General features: G+C 35.5%; 1 protein-coding gene across 1 annotated transcript; it reads left to right on the top strand.

Moving 5' to 3' along the window:
- Nucleotides 1-23: 23 nt before the first annotated feature.
- On the top strand, nt 24-18,750 carry LOC112571327 (putative ATP-dependent RNA helicase me31b). Its single transcript, XM_025250241.1, has 11 exons — nt 24-83; nt 587-884; nt 1,163-1,226; nt 1,820-2,054; nt 2,420-2,563; nt 3,105-3,199; nt 5,049-5,171; nt 7,050-7,184; nt 7,833-8,007; nt 8,627-8,780; nt 8,975-18,750. The coding sequence occupies exons 2-11, from the start codon at nt 811-813 to the stop codon at nt 9,096-9,098; spliced, it is 1,323 nt and encodes a 440-aa protein (XP_025106026.1). The 5' UTR covers nt 24-83; nt 587-810; the 3' UTR covers nt 9,099-18,750.
- The last annotated feature ends 649 nt before the right edge of the window (nt 18,751-19,399 follow it).

The raw sequence follows: 19,399 nt of genomic DNA, 5'->3' as shown, positions 1-19,399 counted from the left end.
TTCGTTTCTCTCATGGTGAGTGCGAAACTAATTCCCCTGGCACGCCTTAAGAGACATTGACAGCCATATTGTTCCCGAATAAGGTGGGTAGAACGCTAACCTTAAAATCTGTCATCATCCACTGCAATGTTTTTGTTTTTAAAGTATCCCCTTTGTTGTACAAACGGCATATGCCTTTTGGATTTCAATAACTACTATTTATGATAGCTTTTCTGTTTCCTGTCGTGTAAATTTTTTTTTAGGTCATGGGACAAATTGTTTTGAAAGCAAAAGTTGTCGAAATAATTTCTCTTGTGAAGTATTCTTATTTCACTGGAAATAACTAATTTCGTTTCTCTTATTTAATGGATGAGGTCTAGGTATGCTTATATTCTCTGAGAGATGTAGCCTAAGAAAGAAGTATTAACAGCTGTGTATTGAAAAATTAAAAAAATCCTCGGTGCTTGATTATTTACTTACAAAGATAACGTATTACACTGGATTAATATTGTTGTTGACGTTTTGTCGCAGAGTAAATTTTCTTTGCTTTAGAAAGGTGATTTATATAGGCATCGTAAAGGATTGCAACTTGCGTTTTTTGTTTCAGGTGTCTTGTACACTAATTTCGTTGGCAATTTAGGTACTTACGGCGTCTACCTCTGCTGTTTAGAAACCAGTGTTTTCAAAAGTTTATATTTGTACATTACATATACATACATCGTGGATGTTTTAGACGGAGACAAGAGCATATCAGCTGTTTTAAAAAGTGACAGTTAATTAGTTACTATTGAAGGCTGTAGCGAAAAGGACTAGGGTAAGACCCTGAAAAAAATGGCGTCCACAGAAATTGTGGAGAATTCCACCAATCACCATGGAGCAACATCGGGAGTCGGGAAATCTACCGAGTAAGTACAAGATTTAATTTGTTGCTTAAGGCTAGAATGTTTCGTGATATATCATAAAGGTTACTAACAAATTCTGAGTGATGGGAAAACAATTCATTTTGCTCAATATTGTAGTTGTCTTGATAAAACTAGTAATTGCAGTTTTTGTGTTATTATTCCCAATCAACCCCTTAGAACGGATTTTCTTGAACTGGCTGAAAGAATGTAGAAAAGTGATGCCACTATGTGGCCTTGATAAGCAAGAGTGTAAAGGATGCTTTATACTCTGGTGTTTTTAGTGATGCCCAAGGATGGAAAGCCAAACTGAAGCTTCCCCCAAAGGACTTAAGAATAAAAACCACAGTAAGTTTTTGTTACTTTTTGCAAGTTTATATATGTATATACATTTATTTTTAATGATTTATAAGCCTGATTTTTTTTAGATGAGATATATGTAGTGAAATTTAGCTTGTGTTGTATCTGCAACTTTACATCTTGCACAGCTCTTAAATCTTGTATTTGATAGCTGATCAAACTAACTCTAACATTTTTAAAGTTTAAATGTGAACTTCCTGATTTTTCATGACGCTTCATGTTTTCCTCGCAGTTTGGAAAGTAGGCTGTGTACTTGATGAGTTATTTTTTAAGTTTTTATAATTTGAGTTTAGCTTAAGTCTTTGAGAAATAATGATTATTCATCATTACTTCTTGCCCTTGTGAATTCCAGAAATTGTCAGATGACTAGTATTACTACCACATCAAAACTATGTTGACATTATGTTTTAATAATATAGATATCACCAACGCTATACTGTATTTAATCTTTTGTGATGAGGATCTGTGTTTAAAAATATTTAGGTTTTTGACATTTTCAACTGCAGCATATTAGATAAAAGCCTGAGTAGGCCAGGAGGATTCAGTTTATTATAGCATTTACTGTTTATTTCCTTATACAGGATGTGACCAACACTAAAGGAAATGAATTCGAAGACTTCTGTTTAAAGCGGGATCTGTTGATGGGAGTGTTTGAAAAGGGATGGGAAAAACCATCTCCTATCCAAGAGGCTAGCATACCTATAGCACTTACAGGTCGTGACATACTAGCCCGTGCTAAAAATGGCACTGGTAAAACAGGTGCTTATGCCATTCCTATTTTGGAGCGTGCAGACCCATCTATGGATAAACTGCAAGGTAAGCTTAGACCAAGATTCTTAACTTTTTTGTGAACACTTTTTTTGTTTTTGCAAAGTTATTCTGTACAGTTACTGTTTTAACAACTACACTTTTGGCGTAGACCGTAAAAAAGTAGGTGCTGTTTTCCAAAAGTGGAAGTCAGTTTCTTTACCCTCCCCACCTCACCTCCCAATAAAATTTCTTACCTACGGGTACATTTTGTATATCATTGACTACAAAAGGGGAGTTTTTTTAACTCCTTTTAAATTATTAACTTATTAGAAATTAAATTTTAAAAGTAATCATTATGTTTAAAAATTTGTTGTGATGAAGTGTAGAATTGCATAAATTGCAAAAGATATTAATTTTTTGTTTCTAAACAGCACTTATCATCGTTCCCACCAGAGAGTTGGCATTGCAGACAAGTCAGATATGTATCGAGCTCAGTAGACATTTAGGCCTTAAATGCATGGTGACAACAGGTGGCACAAACCTGAAAGATGACATTATGCGGCTGTATGAACCAGGTATGATAGCAGTGATGACATTGGGGGAGGGAGCTTGGCTAGCTTGCAAGTATAGATTTATGAATTGTTTGGCCAAAAAAAAAAAGTTTGAAACTATTTCAGTTGTAACTGTTAAGGCAGTAAAATCATTCCACACATACGAATGTTGCAAGCAGATCAGTATTTTACTGCTTTGCTAAGAGCAGAATATTTTGTCAGATTATGCTTGGTGCTAAGTTTCTTAGCATCTGTTTGGGGTCAAAATTTTAATATGTGTTTGTGCCACACCAATGGGCTGGTAATACTGATATAACTCTATATTTGTGTAACTTTTATAAAATAAGGTAAAGTTTAATTGATAAATCATCTACATTAAACCATGACCAACATAAAGTAATATACTGTTTGTTTAAATATTCTTTCATTTTGGAACATCTATGGAAACATAGGTATGAATGATGCATGAAGTACTGGGTGAATTGGGGTTGGTGTATTTCACCATGTTATGACGGAGAAATAAGACAGTATTTCATGAATGTCAAGGATTCATTCCCTCTTTCAGTGCATGTAATAATTGCAACACCTGGGCGTATTCTTGACCTAATGAATAAAAACTTGGTAAAAACAGACCACTGCGCTATTTTGGTCCTGGATGAGGTAAGAACACGTGCTGTTTTGTGCTAATTTGTTAGTCATCTAGAAGTTTGCTGGTGCAGACTTTGCAGGTTTTTTTAAAAATCTGATAGCTTACAAACACTTTGCCTTTTACTATACTCAAAAATTAGATAAAACTGAAAGCCTTATATACTTTTAAGTTTAGGAGGATACTGCTTAGAATATCTTAAAGAGTTTTTTAGTTGTTGTTATAGACTGTTAAACTATGTAATTGACACATAAAAATTGTTTTTGCATATTCAGTGGAAATTGTGACTTTAATCAACATAAAAAAATGTACAAGCATTTCTTGAGGTTTAAGAGATATAAGCAATCAAATATGGTACACACCTTTGAACTTAGCAAATGTACAATTTTTTTCCCCCCCTTCAGGTAATGTTTGTTTATACTAGTATTTCTAAATTAAAGAGGACAATTTTAATGCTATAGCACAAGCCTATCTTGAGATTTGTGTTTTCGCATTCAAGCATCAGCAGTCAAAAACATCAGTAGGAGAAATTCAAGTTTTAAGATGCTTATAACATCTCGCAGATGACAAAAAAAAAAAAAAAAAGTCAAATCTACTATGCCCAGATCATAGGTTTGTATAACTTTTTAGCTTGGGAACCATTAATTCTTTGAGGTTTTGAAAGCAAACTGGTGAGGATTTGTGTGAACAGTGAATTTATTTAGCATCAGAACGTGTACTTTTTAACCAAAATACACTTAAACCTTATGTTACAGCATCAAAATTAGGTGTCGTAAGTTCGACCATGTCACTCTTGAACCAGTATTTTCTTAAGGATCTCTCTACCTTAAAATGTTTGTGGGTAAAACCAAAAATTTGTGTAGGTAATAGGTTAATAGTCTTACAAAAGTATCAGTATTGAGCCTTTTGGTTATGTGCAAAATATTGCATGAATTTTTATTATGCCGTTAACTGAAACTGAAACTTGAACTATGCAGATGACACAGCTGTGTTGTCTCACACCGCCTGCTGTGGAGGTCACTGTGAAGGATTGTGTACTGATGTTAAAACAAAATTATATATTGGAAATCAGAGCTAAATGACCATAACACAAGTTTTTTCTGGATAAAAAGACAATTGATCTATAACTATCCAGCTTTCCAGATGTGGGTATTGGTGGGACTTTTACCTCATGTGTTAGGAGTTTTGGCTTTGTCATTACCACTGTATGACCCTTAAGTTTCAGCTGTTTGCATATTATAAATTGATTTAAAATTAGTGCCCTCTGCTACATTCTCTCTTGACAAACTGCTGTAAATCTTGTTTGCCTGTTTATTTTATCTCGGTTTGATTATTGATATTTCTTGCTTTTGGGCTTTATCCCATATTTCATTCACAAACTTTAGAATGTCAGGGGAAAGAAATAGGACCGCATCACTCCTCTCCTTTATTCTCTGCACTAGCTGCCTGTTTGTGCATACATTCAATACAGGTTGTTGGCACTTTTTCAACAATATGCTCAGAACGCTTTACAGAAATGATATAAACAGAATAACCGACAGCCATGCGCCAATATCCGTATATTACAGATGTGGCAGACTTCTACAACACGCACCTACTCAAACACCAAGTAAATACAGACGCATGTTATGCACACTTGTGGTTAGAACACGGTCAAAGTCGCTGTGCTGAAAAGATAGCAAAACAAAACTATTAAAAATGTCATTGGTTTTTTTTTATTTTTATTAACATGTTCCTAGTATTGAGCAGATCTGCAACTTTTAAAAGCATTTTATCTTGTTTCCAAAAGGATTTTAGGTTATCTTGTAATTGTAAGAATTTATATGCTGTTCAGCTGACAAAATTTTCACTTGATATTTTCAGGCAGACAAATTGCTGTCTCAAGATTTTAAGGGCATGCTAGACAGCATCATTAGCCACCTACCTTCTGAAAGACAAATCATGCTATACTCTGCAACCTTCCCTCTTTCTGTGGAACAGTTCATGGTAAATTGTGTTTATTTGAACAAAAGCTACATCATCGTTGCGCAGTTTTTCTTGTTTTGAAACCTGGGGTGATTGTCAACCTTAAATTGAGACTTTCATGTGATGATATTGGTCATTGTGGGGTTGATAAAATTCAGGCAGGAGGTTGATGTGGTTTGGGGTAAAATGACTGGCATCTGATCATTGTCTTTGTTTACCAGTGCACATTAGTCGATCGTGCTTAACAACCTTTTGCCAAAGTTGAATAAAAATAATTTTTTTTTGGACAGGCTGCTTGTGCTCTATTGCAACACTTTATTTTTCTTTTGCATAAATCATGTAAAAAAATACTTGCATATTGTTCAGTTGCTTTTGTCCAAAGAGTTGGTTTTTCTATAAATTTTAACAAAGTGTAACAATTAGTAGCATGACGAAGAAAAAACAACAAAGAAAACATAGGTTTTAGAGCTTTACTTTTTGAACATTTACATACTTCAATTTATAGGACATCGTGGTGTGTGGAATGAAAGCAAACCCTTAAAATCGTGACCTGATTTAGGTAGATTTTAGCAAGGAGGGTTTACTATAAATTTGTGAAATTGTGTGAAGAATTTAAGGATTACATGTTGGCATGTATAAATAAATAGAAGAAGATAACGAACTTAACGAAATAGCAATAAAAACAGCATGAAGTCCATAAATAAAAATGCAGAAAACTCTTTGCTTGTGTCCACAGAGAACAAACATCAGTGATATTGCTGCTGCTAGATATTTTTGTTGTCTTTTACTAAAGTTCAGTCCTTAAAACCTGTATGAGGGTTAGTATGCTTACATGTGATGCTTCGGGGTAAAATAAAGGGGAAAACATCACTTCATATGCTGCTTTGAAGCAATTATGGCCTGTTTTGGTTCTGTTCATGACTGTTTTGTTTTTAATATGTATGTAAAAATATTCGTATCATACGGTCTTCAGGAGATCTAAGAAATTTCCTAGTGCTTAAAGTAAAGGAAAGCATCAGACAATGAGCAGAATTGAATTAAAAAAGTATTTATGGCCAACAGAGAGTAGCATGCTCCTGAATTAACCTTTCAGCATGGTATAGTTAATACCAAAGGCCATTAATTAAAGCAGGCAATAAAGGGAGAGAAGTAGCAAAGAAAAATCTTATATAATAGAAGATATAAAAAAAAGATTGGCCGGACACAAGCCTATCTCGTTTTGCATATAACTCTGTGAAGAAAGTTCAACTGGTAAAATAAATTATCGGTCGTAAAATTCACTATTTTTTGTGTATGTGCTATATTTGTAAAAAAAAAGTGTGTGGCATGAAGTGTCCATAATTATAGTTGAAAAAAATATGTCAAATACAACGGTTGTCACAATGGGACAGTCTTTCAGTTTCATTCAAAATTCATATATTGCTGTAAATTTGTTCATGTTTTAGAGGTTTTTAGCAGATATTTAATAAAATTATCGTTCAAACAACCATTTCAACCATTTTTTTTTTACACACGAGAAAGCAATTATGTCATTGATAAAAATTTGTGTGATTTTGGCTCAAAATATTCCCATTCTGCATTAATTTTTTTGAAGGAATATGTTGACTAATACTTTTTGTGTGGAAATTGTTGAAATTTCCTTGGTAAAAAGCTTGAGTGCACACCAAATTTTTTAACTTTGTAGCGTGAATAGAACATATTTAGAAAGTGACTCACCCTTGAGTGGCCATTTTTATTTCTGTGGCGATTACCGATTTATGTATTCAAACATATAAAACAATGATATAGAAAGGCAGTATCATGGTATGTTGCTTTGATGTGTTAAAACAGCATGTTTTTACTCCTACCTAGATCTGTCAAGTGTGTAAACTTCCCTAATATTTCTTTATTTTCTCTCAGAGAAAACATCTCAACAATCCATATGAGATTAATCTGATGGAAGAGCTTACTCTCAAAGGTGTCACACAGTACTATGCTTTTGTCCAAGAGAAACAGAAGGTCCACTGCCTAAACACACTTTTTTCCAAACTACAGGTAAGATCTTGTTGAACGTGGGTGTTTTCTGACAGCATAGCTGGATCTATCTTTGATTGCTTGAACGATTATTATATTTTATCATTCGGTGGTAAGTAGCTTCCACTGCAGAGGATAAAGGAAATATCACACCCATAGTAGAGAAGTCGTCCTGGTAAAGAAATGCAAATCACCTTTATCTGCAATTTTAGCTTTTGACTCCTTGTGATCTATGCATTGAAGTCTGTTGTAGAGTTGTTGCCAAGATAATCACAGTCCAAAGCCAGTTATAAGTATGACCCTATGTGCAGTGCATGATGCAGAAAACATCCTTAAATAATTCTTATATGAGCTACCATCATCATCGTTGTTCCTATAGACTTTTTTTTTAACCGGTTACTTAGTTTTGCCTGAATGACTGTCAAAAGGCATTTTAGCTTTTTTGCATGTAAATGGCTTTAGCCAGCAGTTGAAAGATAACATGCCAAAATACAGAGGCCAGTTTATCTTAAGCCAGTACATATTTTACAAATTAAAAATTTTTCATGATTGAGATTTTTTTACCAATTTTGACTCACTTTGTATTTTTCTAGTTTTTTCCAAAATATGTAAGATACTTAATTTTGTCTTTTTTACTTTGAAAAGTATTTTGTTTTTGTTTTATTGCAGATAAACCAGTCTATTATATTTTGCAACTCTACACAGCGTGTTGAGTTGCTTGCTAAGAAAATCACAGAACTTGGTTACTCCTGCTACTACATACATGCCAAAATGAACCAGCAGCATCGCAACCGCGTGTTTCATGATTTCAGACAAGGCCTTTGCCGCAATCTTGTCTGCTCAGGTACAGGCATCCAATCAAAACAAGTTTTTGATACATTTTTTGCATTTTTTCCCCACTTCTTGAAGATATGGTGCATTGTGTTTTGTGCATAACTTTCAAAGTTTGACATGATGCCTTATATCATGCCTATAAATAATAAAAAAAAAATCAGTTTAATCATGCAGCTTCTTTTATGTTCTTAGTGTAGATATCTTGCTGCACATTACATTTTTGAGCAAGCATTTTAGTGATGAATGCTATATTGTATTTGTTCCTTGCAAACGGTGGCTAGGGATATGCACTATCAGTTACTTTAGTGCAGTATATTTGTAAAGGGTCTGTCTTCATCCTGCACCTATTTACCCAAATATTCTGTTGATAACCAATTGGTAGACCTTGTTTGCTTATGTTTAAAAGACAAGTAGTAATCTGTTACTAACTGAACTGTCTGAATTATTTTGGTATATTTGCATGCAATCGGTATAATTTTCAATGTAGGTGCAATAGATTGTAATGCTATTTGATGTTGAAATTTACTCTGTACCTAACGAAACAATTCTTTATTAACTTTCGTGTTTCCAGTAGTAGTTTGGCCTCAAAATAGGATCATTAGTGTAATATTTTTTGTTTGTCTGAACAGATCTCTTCACTCGAGGTATCGACATTCAAGCAGTGAATGTTGTGATTAATTTTGACTTCCCTAGGCATGCTGAAACATATTTGCACAGAATTGGTCGCTCTGGCCGATATGGTCATCTTGGTGTGGCCATCAACCTTATTACTTTTGATGACAGGTAATATACTGTTGGAAAGAGAAAAAAAATCTATTATCTTGAGGTGTCTTTTATTATACCACTGTGGTAAGATCTGAAGGAAGGGGAAATATATTAAAACCAGAGAAGTCATTTAATTTTTTGATATGAAGATTTTACAGTGAAGTAACAGCTTCAAATCTAACATCATTCTTTAATTTCTTTTGTGTTCACAGGTTTGCCCTTCATAAGATAGAGCAAGAACTCTGCACAGAAATAAAACCAATACCTAAAACCATTGACAAATCACTATATGTTGCCGAGTTCCAGATTCCAAAGGATGCACAAGACGATGCCTAAGTGTTATGTTTCTTTGTGTGCCAGTTCCGCTTGGGTGTCTTCAGACAAGAATGTGTTTTGCTGACATGTAAGATGAGGCAGGAGATGCTTGTGCTTCTTAATTCATCAAAGGGGAATCGGTAAATTATTCTTGTAACATAACAGCAGGAGCCAGAATCAGCTATTTTCCTCGTATTAAAGATGTGCGAGGACTCCCAACCTTCTCAGTATCTGTTTTCCCCAGCTGTAACCCCTTTTTTTGTGCAAGTGTTTCCACAGTCATTTCAAATAAACTATTTAGACATGGAGACAATGTGGTGAGACAGATCACTTGTGCACATGCTTCTAATGCCTTTAAGGGACAGTGTTGTGCATCGAATGAAGACAAAAGCAGTGGGCAGTATGTGCCATAATGTCTTGTGGTTAAACGAAAACAAGGAAGATTTTCTTGATTCTGTCATTGGCATCTTGAGTGATTTGAAGTATTTTTCTTGGGAACCAGACAATTAGCATTTCACCACAAATAAGCCAACTGTGAGCACGTTGGTCACAAACTCTAAGCAGTTGATCATTTTCCACATTGCAGGGACAAAAGGTGGGTAACAATAATAATCACACAGTCTTGGAGCTGTTCAGTGCTTAGCAGTGTAAACTCCAGTGGTACAGCTCTGCAAACCAAAGAAAGATTATGGTTTGTCAAGGTTTCACTAGATGAATATCTAAAGAATGGCAGAGTAGTTTTTCAAGGCCATTGCAGGATAAATGTGACAGTTAACTGTATTTCAGACCCTTTTATGTGAGGAAAGTAGTTAAAAAAAAAAATGTGCTTCTTCCTCTGATGGTTTTACGGTTGGATCACAGGTAAACTATTTGTGTGTGTATGAGTGCAAGAAGGAAGGGTCTGATTCATTTAAAAATCTTAAGGCCAGGAATGCAAGCAAGTTACATGCCATCATTTACTGGATTTCAGATGTCTGGCATACTTTTTAAAAGTTTCGTCTGTTTACAGGTAGTTATGCTGCAGTTGGCAATGCAGTAACTTCTCTTTCCTGACCTTTTGTAATGCATGCAATAGTGCCTCCCTGTTTCTGATGACCAGGGCCAAAGTTAATAGAGATACATGTGTGCATCTGGTTTGGAGTGTGTGGACCATCACGAGATTTGATATAACTTGCATTCAGCATGTTTGCTTTCCCATTGGAATGAATGGGATGACTGAAATTTCATTGGAAGTGATAAAAGGACAGCATGTCAAGGGTTTTTTTTTTTTGTGTTGGTCTTGGTAGCCTGTTGATTGTAGGAAGGAATTCATTGGGTCTATAATTTAAAAAAAAATGGTGTGAGTGAACTGCTTTCAGGATAGCTGTGTTCTTAAGCAGTTTTTAGTTAGAAGGTACACCAGGGCATACAGAAATTGGGACAGAAAATCTAGCCTATCAGTGCGAGATTAACACTGCTGTTTAGACTTCATTTTCCCTTAAATTTGTGGGAGAATAATGGTAATGTATGTAAATAGAACTAAAGGCAAACTGGTCTCGGAGTTTTCCTTCGATCCTGCCAAAATGTATATTGCTTATAAATAACTGTACATAGATTATACCCTACCCCTACCCTTCCTACCCCATCCAGCTGATGCTGAAGGAATGTACCACAAACTTCTAATTCATCTTCATTTGAGAATGGGCAACAATTGTTTTGCTGCAGAACATTTCATCGTTTAATGATAATGCCTTGGCAAGACATGGGTTATCCCCTTGAAGTTTGTTGCATGTGCTTAGCTTGAAAGCAAATATAAAGATACGATTGTGGAAACTTTCTTACGTCAAATGTGAATTCAGTTTGCGTGAAATAATTATGGATTTGTTTCATTTCCAACATGGAAAACTGAGGAACATGACATCGCAATTTGGTTTGAACCAATGGCTCATCGATAAACAATGATTATTCAGCCAGCAGTTCTTCATAAAAGCAAAGTACAGGAGCCAGGATGATGTGCATGGATGTGTTGTGGCAGGGTGGAGGATATGCATATGTCATCGCTATAATCTTGGTTACTTCATATCAAGCAGGAAGTGGTTTGGGGTACATTTCTGCTTGTTGCAATTTTGATGATAAGATTGTATTTTTGTATGAAAGAATTAGAGAGTGCTGCTCGTTTGCTGCAAAGCTGGGCTGTGCACTTTAAATGTACTCATCTGTGTCACTACTGCATGGCACTTAATATGGCAGCAAGATGCAAGAGTGAGTGTGCAACATAAACTGTTTCTATGTCGAAGTGATGGTTTGTGCACACAGCAGCTCAAACATTGAACTGCTCATGATCATAAACATTCATCAGAGACTTCATTTAGACTGAGTTGTGACTGTGTGCAACAGCATTTATGTCCACGTTTTGTCCTGCTCATACAGAAGAGGTGTGTATTAGCTCTGTATGAAACACTAGATGTTTGAACAAACACTGGACATGCAGGCTTTATCATGTGGCTGTGCATTTGAAGATGGGACATAGATGCAAGGAATTCTGCATGTGGACTTGCACTGTAATCTTATCAACGTTTTGAATTGAAGTTCATGCTATAACTGGTATTTTAAGTTGGAATATTTTCATTAAGTTGCGGAATTTCAGCTTAAAAGAATATAGTATTGGATACTTTTTTCCCAGAGCCACAGTACTTTTGTCATTTTAATCATTTGTGTTAAGAAGTCTATTTCACCTGTGACCTCTATGTCCTGGGCACAGTGTGTCACTAGCTTATGTCTGGCAGTGGACATACGTATTTTAGCTAACTGCTGTGGCATACAGTGCCCTTGGCGTTGCTTGACAGAACTATTTTTCTAAATCCTAGGTTTTAGAGGATTAGGGCTTTCCACTAACTTTATCACAGATATCACATTTGTGCTGAAACTGCATCCAGTTCAGAAAGTATGAATTGAGACAAAAACTAGAAAAGCGGGACCTAATCACAATCTTATATTCTTGTCATTTATTGGACCTTAGGCAAGGCATGGTTGTTTAAGTACATATTTGCATATGCATCTACTGATATGACTTGTGAAAATGCTTAAAGGCATCTTTGATTTTTGTAGGAAAGTTTATTGACCATGTGCTAAGACAGTTTATCTTTGGCAACTAGATCTAAATAAGAGCTTCTGTGAAGTATGGATAAAGACAGAGATTCTGTGCACATACCATTTTAACCATGAACCAATGGATTTTACTAGAAATTATTGTTTTTGTTGCATCAGTAGTAGAGATCAAAGGCTGCAGCTAGTGTGACAAACTGAACCAAGTCAGAAGCCTATGTTTGTAGCGCATGGTCAATAGATGTTCTTTCTATTAGAGGTAAAGTCACATATCCCAAAGTTCATATTTCAGAGCTGCCTGGAATTGTGAAGGTGTTGAATGGCAACTTTTAGGTTTTTAAGCTTTTCTTTATGTAGTTCTACATCGTGCATATTTGCTTTAATCTTTACCTTTCCCAGCTCTTTTGCCAACAACTTTTACACTTGCCCAATCATTTTCTGTAGTAGGAGGAATAAGACTAAAAAAGTTTACTAAAATTACTAGATAGATGAAGTGTATATGCCTTTTTATGTTGCTTATGCATTATTGCTAGATATTCCTTATTAGCCCACTTTTAGGTTTTGTCATTTAGCAAATAGTGTAGGCTTCTTGAGGGAGAAGTATCAGTTACAAAAGACCCTTAGAAAATTAAAAAGGCAAATCACTGTTTACACTGGGTGCAATTTTGGGGGGAAAGGTTTTAAGTAGTTCAGTGAGATACTGGTTTGAAGTATATACTGGCTGTTGAGAGGAGCTGAGTATGTGAGCAGCCGAGATTGTGCAGAAGAGTCAGTAGTAAGTCAGAGAATACTTTTGATGACTAATGTATGGGGACATAAGTGCTTTGAAGATTCTTTAGGCTACTTTATAACAAAGATGACTCTTAATTAATGTAGCATGTGTACTTAAAAATTATTATCTGCTTGATGCTGTCAGATTAATCCTTTGCAGACAAGTTGGCATCATTGACAGTTTCATTTCTGTGGAAAAGGGAAAAGGCCACCATTGAAGAAACTTTAAAAACTGTTAATGCCTACTTTTATGTGCTGGATTTCTGGAAATAATTCTCATAATTACAAAAGTGAAAAAGGCATCGAGAACATGGGGAAACTACAGTGTGCTGTTACTATTTTTTGTTCAGTAGCAACAGTTTCTGACCTCATCATAATGATACTTCAGGATGGCATTAGAGTATCACAAGACAGAGAAGAAAAAAAGGATGCGGGCAGTAGAGAGCTGTTGCTCCTGTTCTGTCTGGATATGATTGGATAACCTTACCATAATAATCTAACAACTACCCTGCACCAGCTTAAACTTGATTGCAAATGGGCGCTAATGATCTAGAGTAGGGAAAACTTAAACAACATGGCATCAGTGTTTAGATATTTAAATCATTGATGGATTTTAATAGAACATTAAAATGATGGCACATTAATTTTAAGTGTGGGAAGTTGCAAAAGAAATTGGTTATGTTAACTTTAAATTTGGTCCTACTCAATATGGTGTCTAAAAACACAATCACTGGAAGCAGCTAGAATTTTAAAAATCTATAAAACTAGGTGCATTGTGAATAGTAGTGGAAACTCTTTGCTAGATGTAGATTGGAGAATTAGTGATGTTTATGCTTTTTCATTTTTGTTTTTGTTAAAATCACATCCCCCCCAAAAAAGTCTGAAATTTAGGGAAATCATAGATGAAACAGTTCTGGATTGGTTAGTCTGCATACTTTTGCCCCCTCCTTACTGGTCTCATCTCCTAGTTGGGGGGAAAAAAGTGTTGTTTCAAGGCACATTTTACATGATTGTGCAGTCCAGAGTTAAAAACAAAGTTAGGAATTGGATGCATGGATATTGATATTTATTTTGACCTTACACAAAAGGTTGTGTTTTGCATATAATTTTGTCAGTGGATGTTTTAACTAGTGGGTGTCATCTGAGAATTGTGGTTATTGACATTGAATGAGGCACACATTCTGTGTATATGCTTTGTGTGTAATTTTGAGCTAAGAGAAAAAGGGAAATGCCAGTGCTTGTGCAGAAGAGCTCGTGAGTGATTGGTTTGAGCAAGTAAAATCCTTGCAGGACATAAAATACTTGGAACAGCTGTAATGTTGTGACTTCTCTTTGGTCACAATCCATGATTGGGTTATAAGTGCTTGCATCTTTCTATACATAAGTGCCCATATATGTCAGAGGATTGTTATTGTATGCAAACGTCATGTGAAATCTTAGATAGCAACAGCTAGGTAGTTTCTGTTAACATCTAGAGATTCATCTGACAATATCACTTGTGTATACATTTCACATTAACACATTATTTTCGAGTGTGTGCGTGCGTACATGTTAGTGTGTGTGTGTGCATATTGGCCATCTAAGCATGACTTGCTTATGTGTGTTGGTAGACATGCTAATATGCACCAACATGATTTGTTAATGGTCTGCATGAGATTATTTGATGTATGTTAGGGCTACAAAATAATATCAAGCAGTTGAAGCTGGAGAAAAGTGATTTATTGCAGATAAATTGCAGTTTTCACATTCTGAGGCAGCCAGTCATTCTAGTCTTTCAGTCATGAGAGAATGAGCCAGTCAGTACACATTGCAAACATTGCTTGAATGAGCAGAAAATGGTAAACATTTGTGTAGATAAGCTCATGGTGGTGAGAATCTGGGGCATAAACATTCCTCCACTCCACTGACCCTGATGTCTTTTGGGCTTAATTCTTCTTACTGCTTTGTTGTCACTTGTTTAAAAACATGAAAAAGACTTGGTGCTACAATTTTAAAAATGACTGAATGGTTTTGCATGTGAATTATTTGTATTTCTTAAGAATGTAGTGTAATCTGAAAGCAGTCTGTTGAAAATTTGGCATGTCAAAAACAAGACTGCATCAGCATGTTTGCACACTTTGATGAAGATGCATTTTTTTTTTTTTAATAACTGTATGTGACAGAGTGTCTTAAAAAGTGTGAACTCAACATATGATAGGATGCACTGGTTGAAGTAGAACGTTTGGTGAGTGTTTATAGGTGTGATTTGATCTCATTTCCTTATTGCAGTTTTGCTTGCAAGGGTGTAGTCTGGTGTGTGCTAAGATCTCCACATCTGAGAGGCATGATAGTTGTGTCTGGGGTAAAGTCCAAGCAGTATTTTGTATTTCAATTATTAATCTGACCTGCTTGGGAAAAGTATGTGGTGGAATTTTGTTTTTTTTTTTGGATGATATGAAGGGAAGATGTCAACTGTACCCAGTTTCCACATATGTACAGCTGGGGTGTGAACAAAATGATTCTAGTATGTGTATTTGTTAGGTAACATTTTATATTTTTTTTTTTTCGCACATTGTGTCCCATTATTGGGTCTCTGTAGGACAGTAAGCTTGCATTTGACCTACTGACCTTTCCACATTGAAGTGGGAGGGGGAATGGGCAGTACATGTTAGAGGAAAAAAGGAAAGAAGGAAGTGGGTGGGGGAGTTGGGTCTAAAGTGAACAATTTTTTTTGTTAACTTCTGATGAATCATTCCACCGTTTCTAAAAACATTTGTGGAAAAGGCCCTTGCTTCTTCAGCTCATTAATGCGTTTTGTAGCACCAGAATCAATACCATTATTGCAGGTTAAATGGCTTCATGAAAATATAACATAGACCTCTGGCTAGACATTGGTATGTGGTTTGACCGTTGCTGCTTTTTGAACTCCAAAGAGTATATGCAGCGAAATGGTGAATAGCAGCAGTGTGAATTTGATTATAGAGGGGAATGATGTCTTGACAGTCACTAAAGGGTTTTGTTATAAAAATAGGTCTATGGATTCTTTTGAAGCACAAGGCTTAAAATGCCTTACAAATTTGCAGTTGGCTATGCTTCATACTATTTAACATGAAAACATTCACAACCTAACATTTATTTATTGGCCTTATGCTGGATTGTTTCATCTTAAGCTTCTGATTTAACAGCATGACGAAGCACCTACAACAATTAGACTGTGATTTCTTAATTTGTCACATTGTTAAGTGGACTAGTGTATTTCTTAATGCATGAAAACATGCATTAGAGATGAAATTTCATTTTTCGTTAAATGTGTGATCAACCACTCCTTTTGTTTCCTTATAGAGATGAAATTTCTGAACTGATCATAGATGATCTGGTTGCTTTTTTCAAAATTGCTATGATTGCCTTTATTAAAAATTGTTTTAAATCATAGGAGAAACAAGCACAACTACAATTCCACAAAAGAGCTATCATTCTATCTTGGCAAGTTTTAAATAATTTGCAGGAAGGTGTTGAAACCTCGTTGATTGTGTGGCATAGAAACCTGAATTGTTTTTTTTTTCCCCCACATTTTGAAGTTCTAGAAATAAAGCTTGGCAGATGAGGCATCAAAGGTAGAATACTGACAATTTGTGGCTGCTCTGTAGAAGTATGGCAACAGAGAGTCAAGCTGAAAATGTTCATGTTCTTGAAAACTTCATGCTCAATCTTGTAAACACAATTTTTTTGGCGGGAGATGTCAGCATTATAAAACTTTATTTTAAAGGTTAAAACAGGCTTTAGCATATTTTTTGGGGAAAAAATAACAAACTTGATATAAACCACAAATGTTCAGTTGTTTTCTTCCCCCTTCTGCCAGTTTGTTTTTAATGAGAAAATTTACTTCAATGTGTTGAAGGCCTTAATAGTAAGCGTGACAAAATTTAGACTTGACTTTTTATGGAGCTGTCTAAAAAATGAAATCCAACACAATGGGGGTTTCTGTTAAATCAGAACTTACTGATTGCATCATTGCAGTTCCTTCAACTCAAAAAATACTTTCATGCAGACTTACATATGATTTGCTTTGGTGGTTTTGTTTTTCCTGCTGAAGCTCATCCTTAATCATCACTTCAGCAGTTTTTTAAGACTTGCTGTCCAGGCCATAAAATCTAACAAAGAATTTTTTTTCTGCCTAATGACGGAGTCTCATCACACCTTCATTATAAGCCTAAACCTTTTCATTGCTGTAGTTTCCCATTCCTTTTTACATCTGTTTCCGCCCTCACCAAAACCCATACATTTACAGAGCTGGCTGCCTTTGGTGATATAGCCTTAGTTGCTGGCTCTGAGTAAAACACCATCTCCCCCACCTCCCAAAATCATACCTGAATCAACAGAAACTTTTTCCTCCCTTTTTTTTTTTTTTAAATTTCTGAAATCCTGTCTGCCCTAGAAAACTTGTTCTTGGGCAGGCTGCCCATTGCAACTAATTTTGTGTTATTTTCGTTGTGACTTCCTTTACAAATCTAAAGTCACTAAATTTTCGTTCCCTTGGTGCAAATTCCATGGCTTACGTAGCACAAGGGAAGGGTACAAAAGCCCTCTGAACTACGTTTAGTGGGCATGTTCTGCAGTAGATGGAAATAGTTTGGTGCCTAAAGCATCTGGACAATAGGCTGACGAGCTAGTCGGCAAGCAAGTGTATGAGCATATCCTGTTGTTAAGGATCAGTTCCTTTCATGAAACATGAAAAGACTACAGTATTAGCCTTTGTTCTGCTTAAATAATTGACAGCCTTTTGTGGTGGTGAAGGGATAGCTTTGGTTCTATGGGGGTAGGGAATATCATTTTATAGAGGTTCATACTTAATAAACATGTGAAATCAAGTTTAAAGGCATTACAATTTTAAACAGTCCATCTGCATGCCCATTTACAAAAATGGGGTGTAAGCATGTACTGTAGACTAATATATCTAAAGTGTGAAAGTCTTTCAAAAAATAAACAGCTTGAGGTTGTATAAAACTTTGCAGTAGATTTTGTCTAAAAAATATTTAATATACGTTTAACAAGTGATGAAAAATATTCACAACCAAGGCTGCCTATTCTTTATAGCAAGCAGTTTGGCATACTTTGCTATCTAGTTAATATAAGCTTACCACTTGGCTTGAATAAAGCCAGATGTTCGCAAGTTTCAAATTTGATAAACGCAGGATGCTTGCTGAGTTAATGGCCATTGTCTTGCATCCTTGATTTGCATTACATGCGCTACCAACTTAAAAAATCTGCCATGAGCTGGCCAGGGATTTGGCAGTTGTTTTACACAAATTCAAAACCAATGCCCAGAGAACATGGGCTTTGTGAGCAGGCAAGCAGTGGTAACTGGTGGAATTTCTTGCACACATTATGTGAAGAGCAAACAATAAATTTGTAGAGGTCTTTGCCAGCAGATTGGATTTAAAAGAAATGTGTTAGCAACAAACTATTGTTACTGGCAGTTTGTAGAAAAGCATTAGTGCAAGATAATGAGAAATTTTAAATGCATTTTGGCAGACTGATATGCTATATGCAGTAATATATCTTGTAAAGCCACAAGCTTTGGTATGTAGGATAAGAACTGTAAAACTTTTTTCTTGGATCAATTTTCTTTTTGAAATAAGAGCCTTATTGTTTTCTAAAGGTTCATCAATGGTCTGCATCAAAATTGGTTAAAAAATATGATGGAAGTGGTTATACCATACCTAAAGTATTTCAACATTGCTGTTTCTTTCATGTGGCATAACACTCTGCCTAAGAAGCTGCTTAACAATGTAACATCTGTTGAATTGTGATTCCCTGAATTAAAATGGCCAGCTCAAGATTTTACGTATTTTGTTGTATCTGTGTGATTATGAAGGCTGTCTAAAAAGATATGCTTTTGTTCTCATCTTTGTGAGACATTTAACAGTTTGCATAGGAGCTGCATTTAAATTATCCACCTTATGTTTTCCTTTGTAATATGAATTCCTGACTGCACCTGTTATTCAGACAATTTTACATGCAAGCTTAAACTATAATCATGTAGCACAGTAGATGGCAGCAAGTCATGATGTGGTTTGGCTGAAAAATGTTGGCGATGTTAACTCAGACATGACACCACTTTCATAAATTAAGCATATATGTACAAATTTTGCTATAGTTTCTTAGCTTTGTTAAGTTATCCATGGATCAAAACTTTTATTTTTGCCTTTTCTGCCTTGGGGCCTAAACAAAGGTTGACAGAAATCAGGCATAATGTTAGAGATGATGCAGAACTTGTGATAACCATCTAGCAAGATCTAAGTCAATTTTGAACTGCTTTTTGGGTTGACCCTCAGCCTACAGAAGACCAATGTTCTGAGAACATGCTTTGTCGGTCATTACCTTTGATAACTATCTTGGATCACCCATCAGCAGTAATCTCCTCCTACATACAAAAATCGACCAGGGCTGAAAAGGCAGCTACAACACTTGCCCATCTTATCACTTGT

This window comes from Pomacea canaliculata, linkage group LG8, assembly GCF_003073045.1.
Source record: "Pomacea canaliculata isolate SZHN2017 linkage group LG8, ASM307304v1, whole genome shotgun sequence".
In the NCBI taxonomy this organism is placed as follows: domain Eukaryota; kingdom Metazoa; phylum Mollusca; class Gastropoda; order Architaenioglossa; family Ampullariidae; genus Pomacea; species Pomacea canaliculata.
This window is presented reverse-complemented; position numbering and strand designations above follow the sequence as displayed.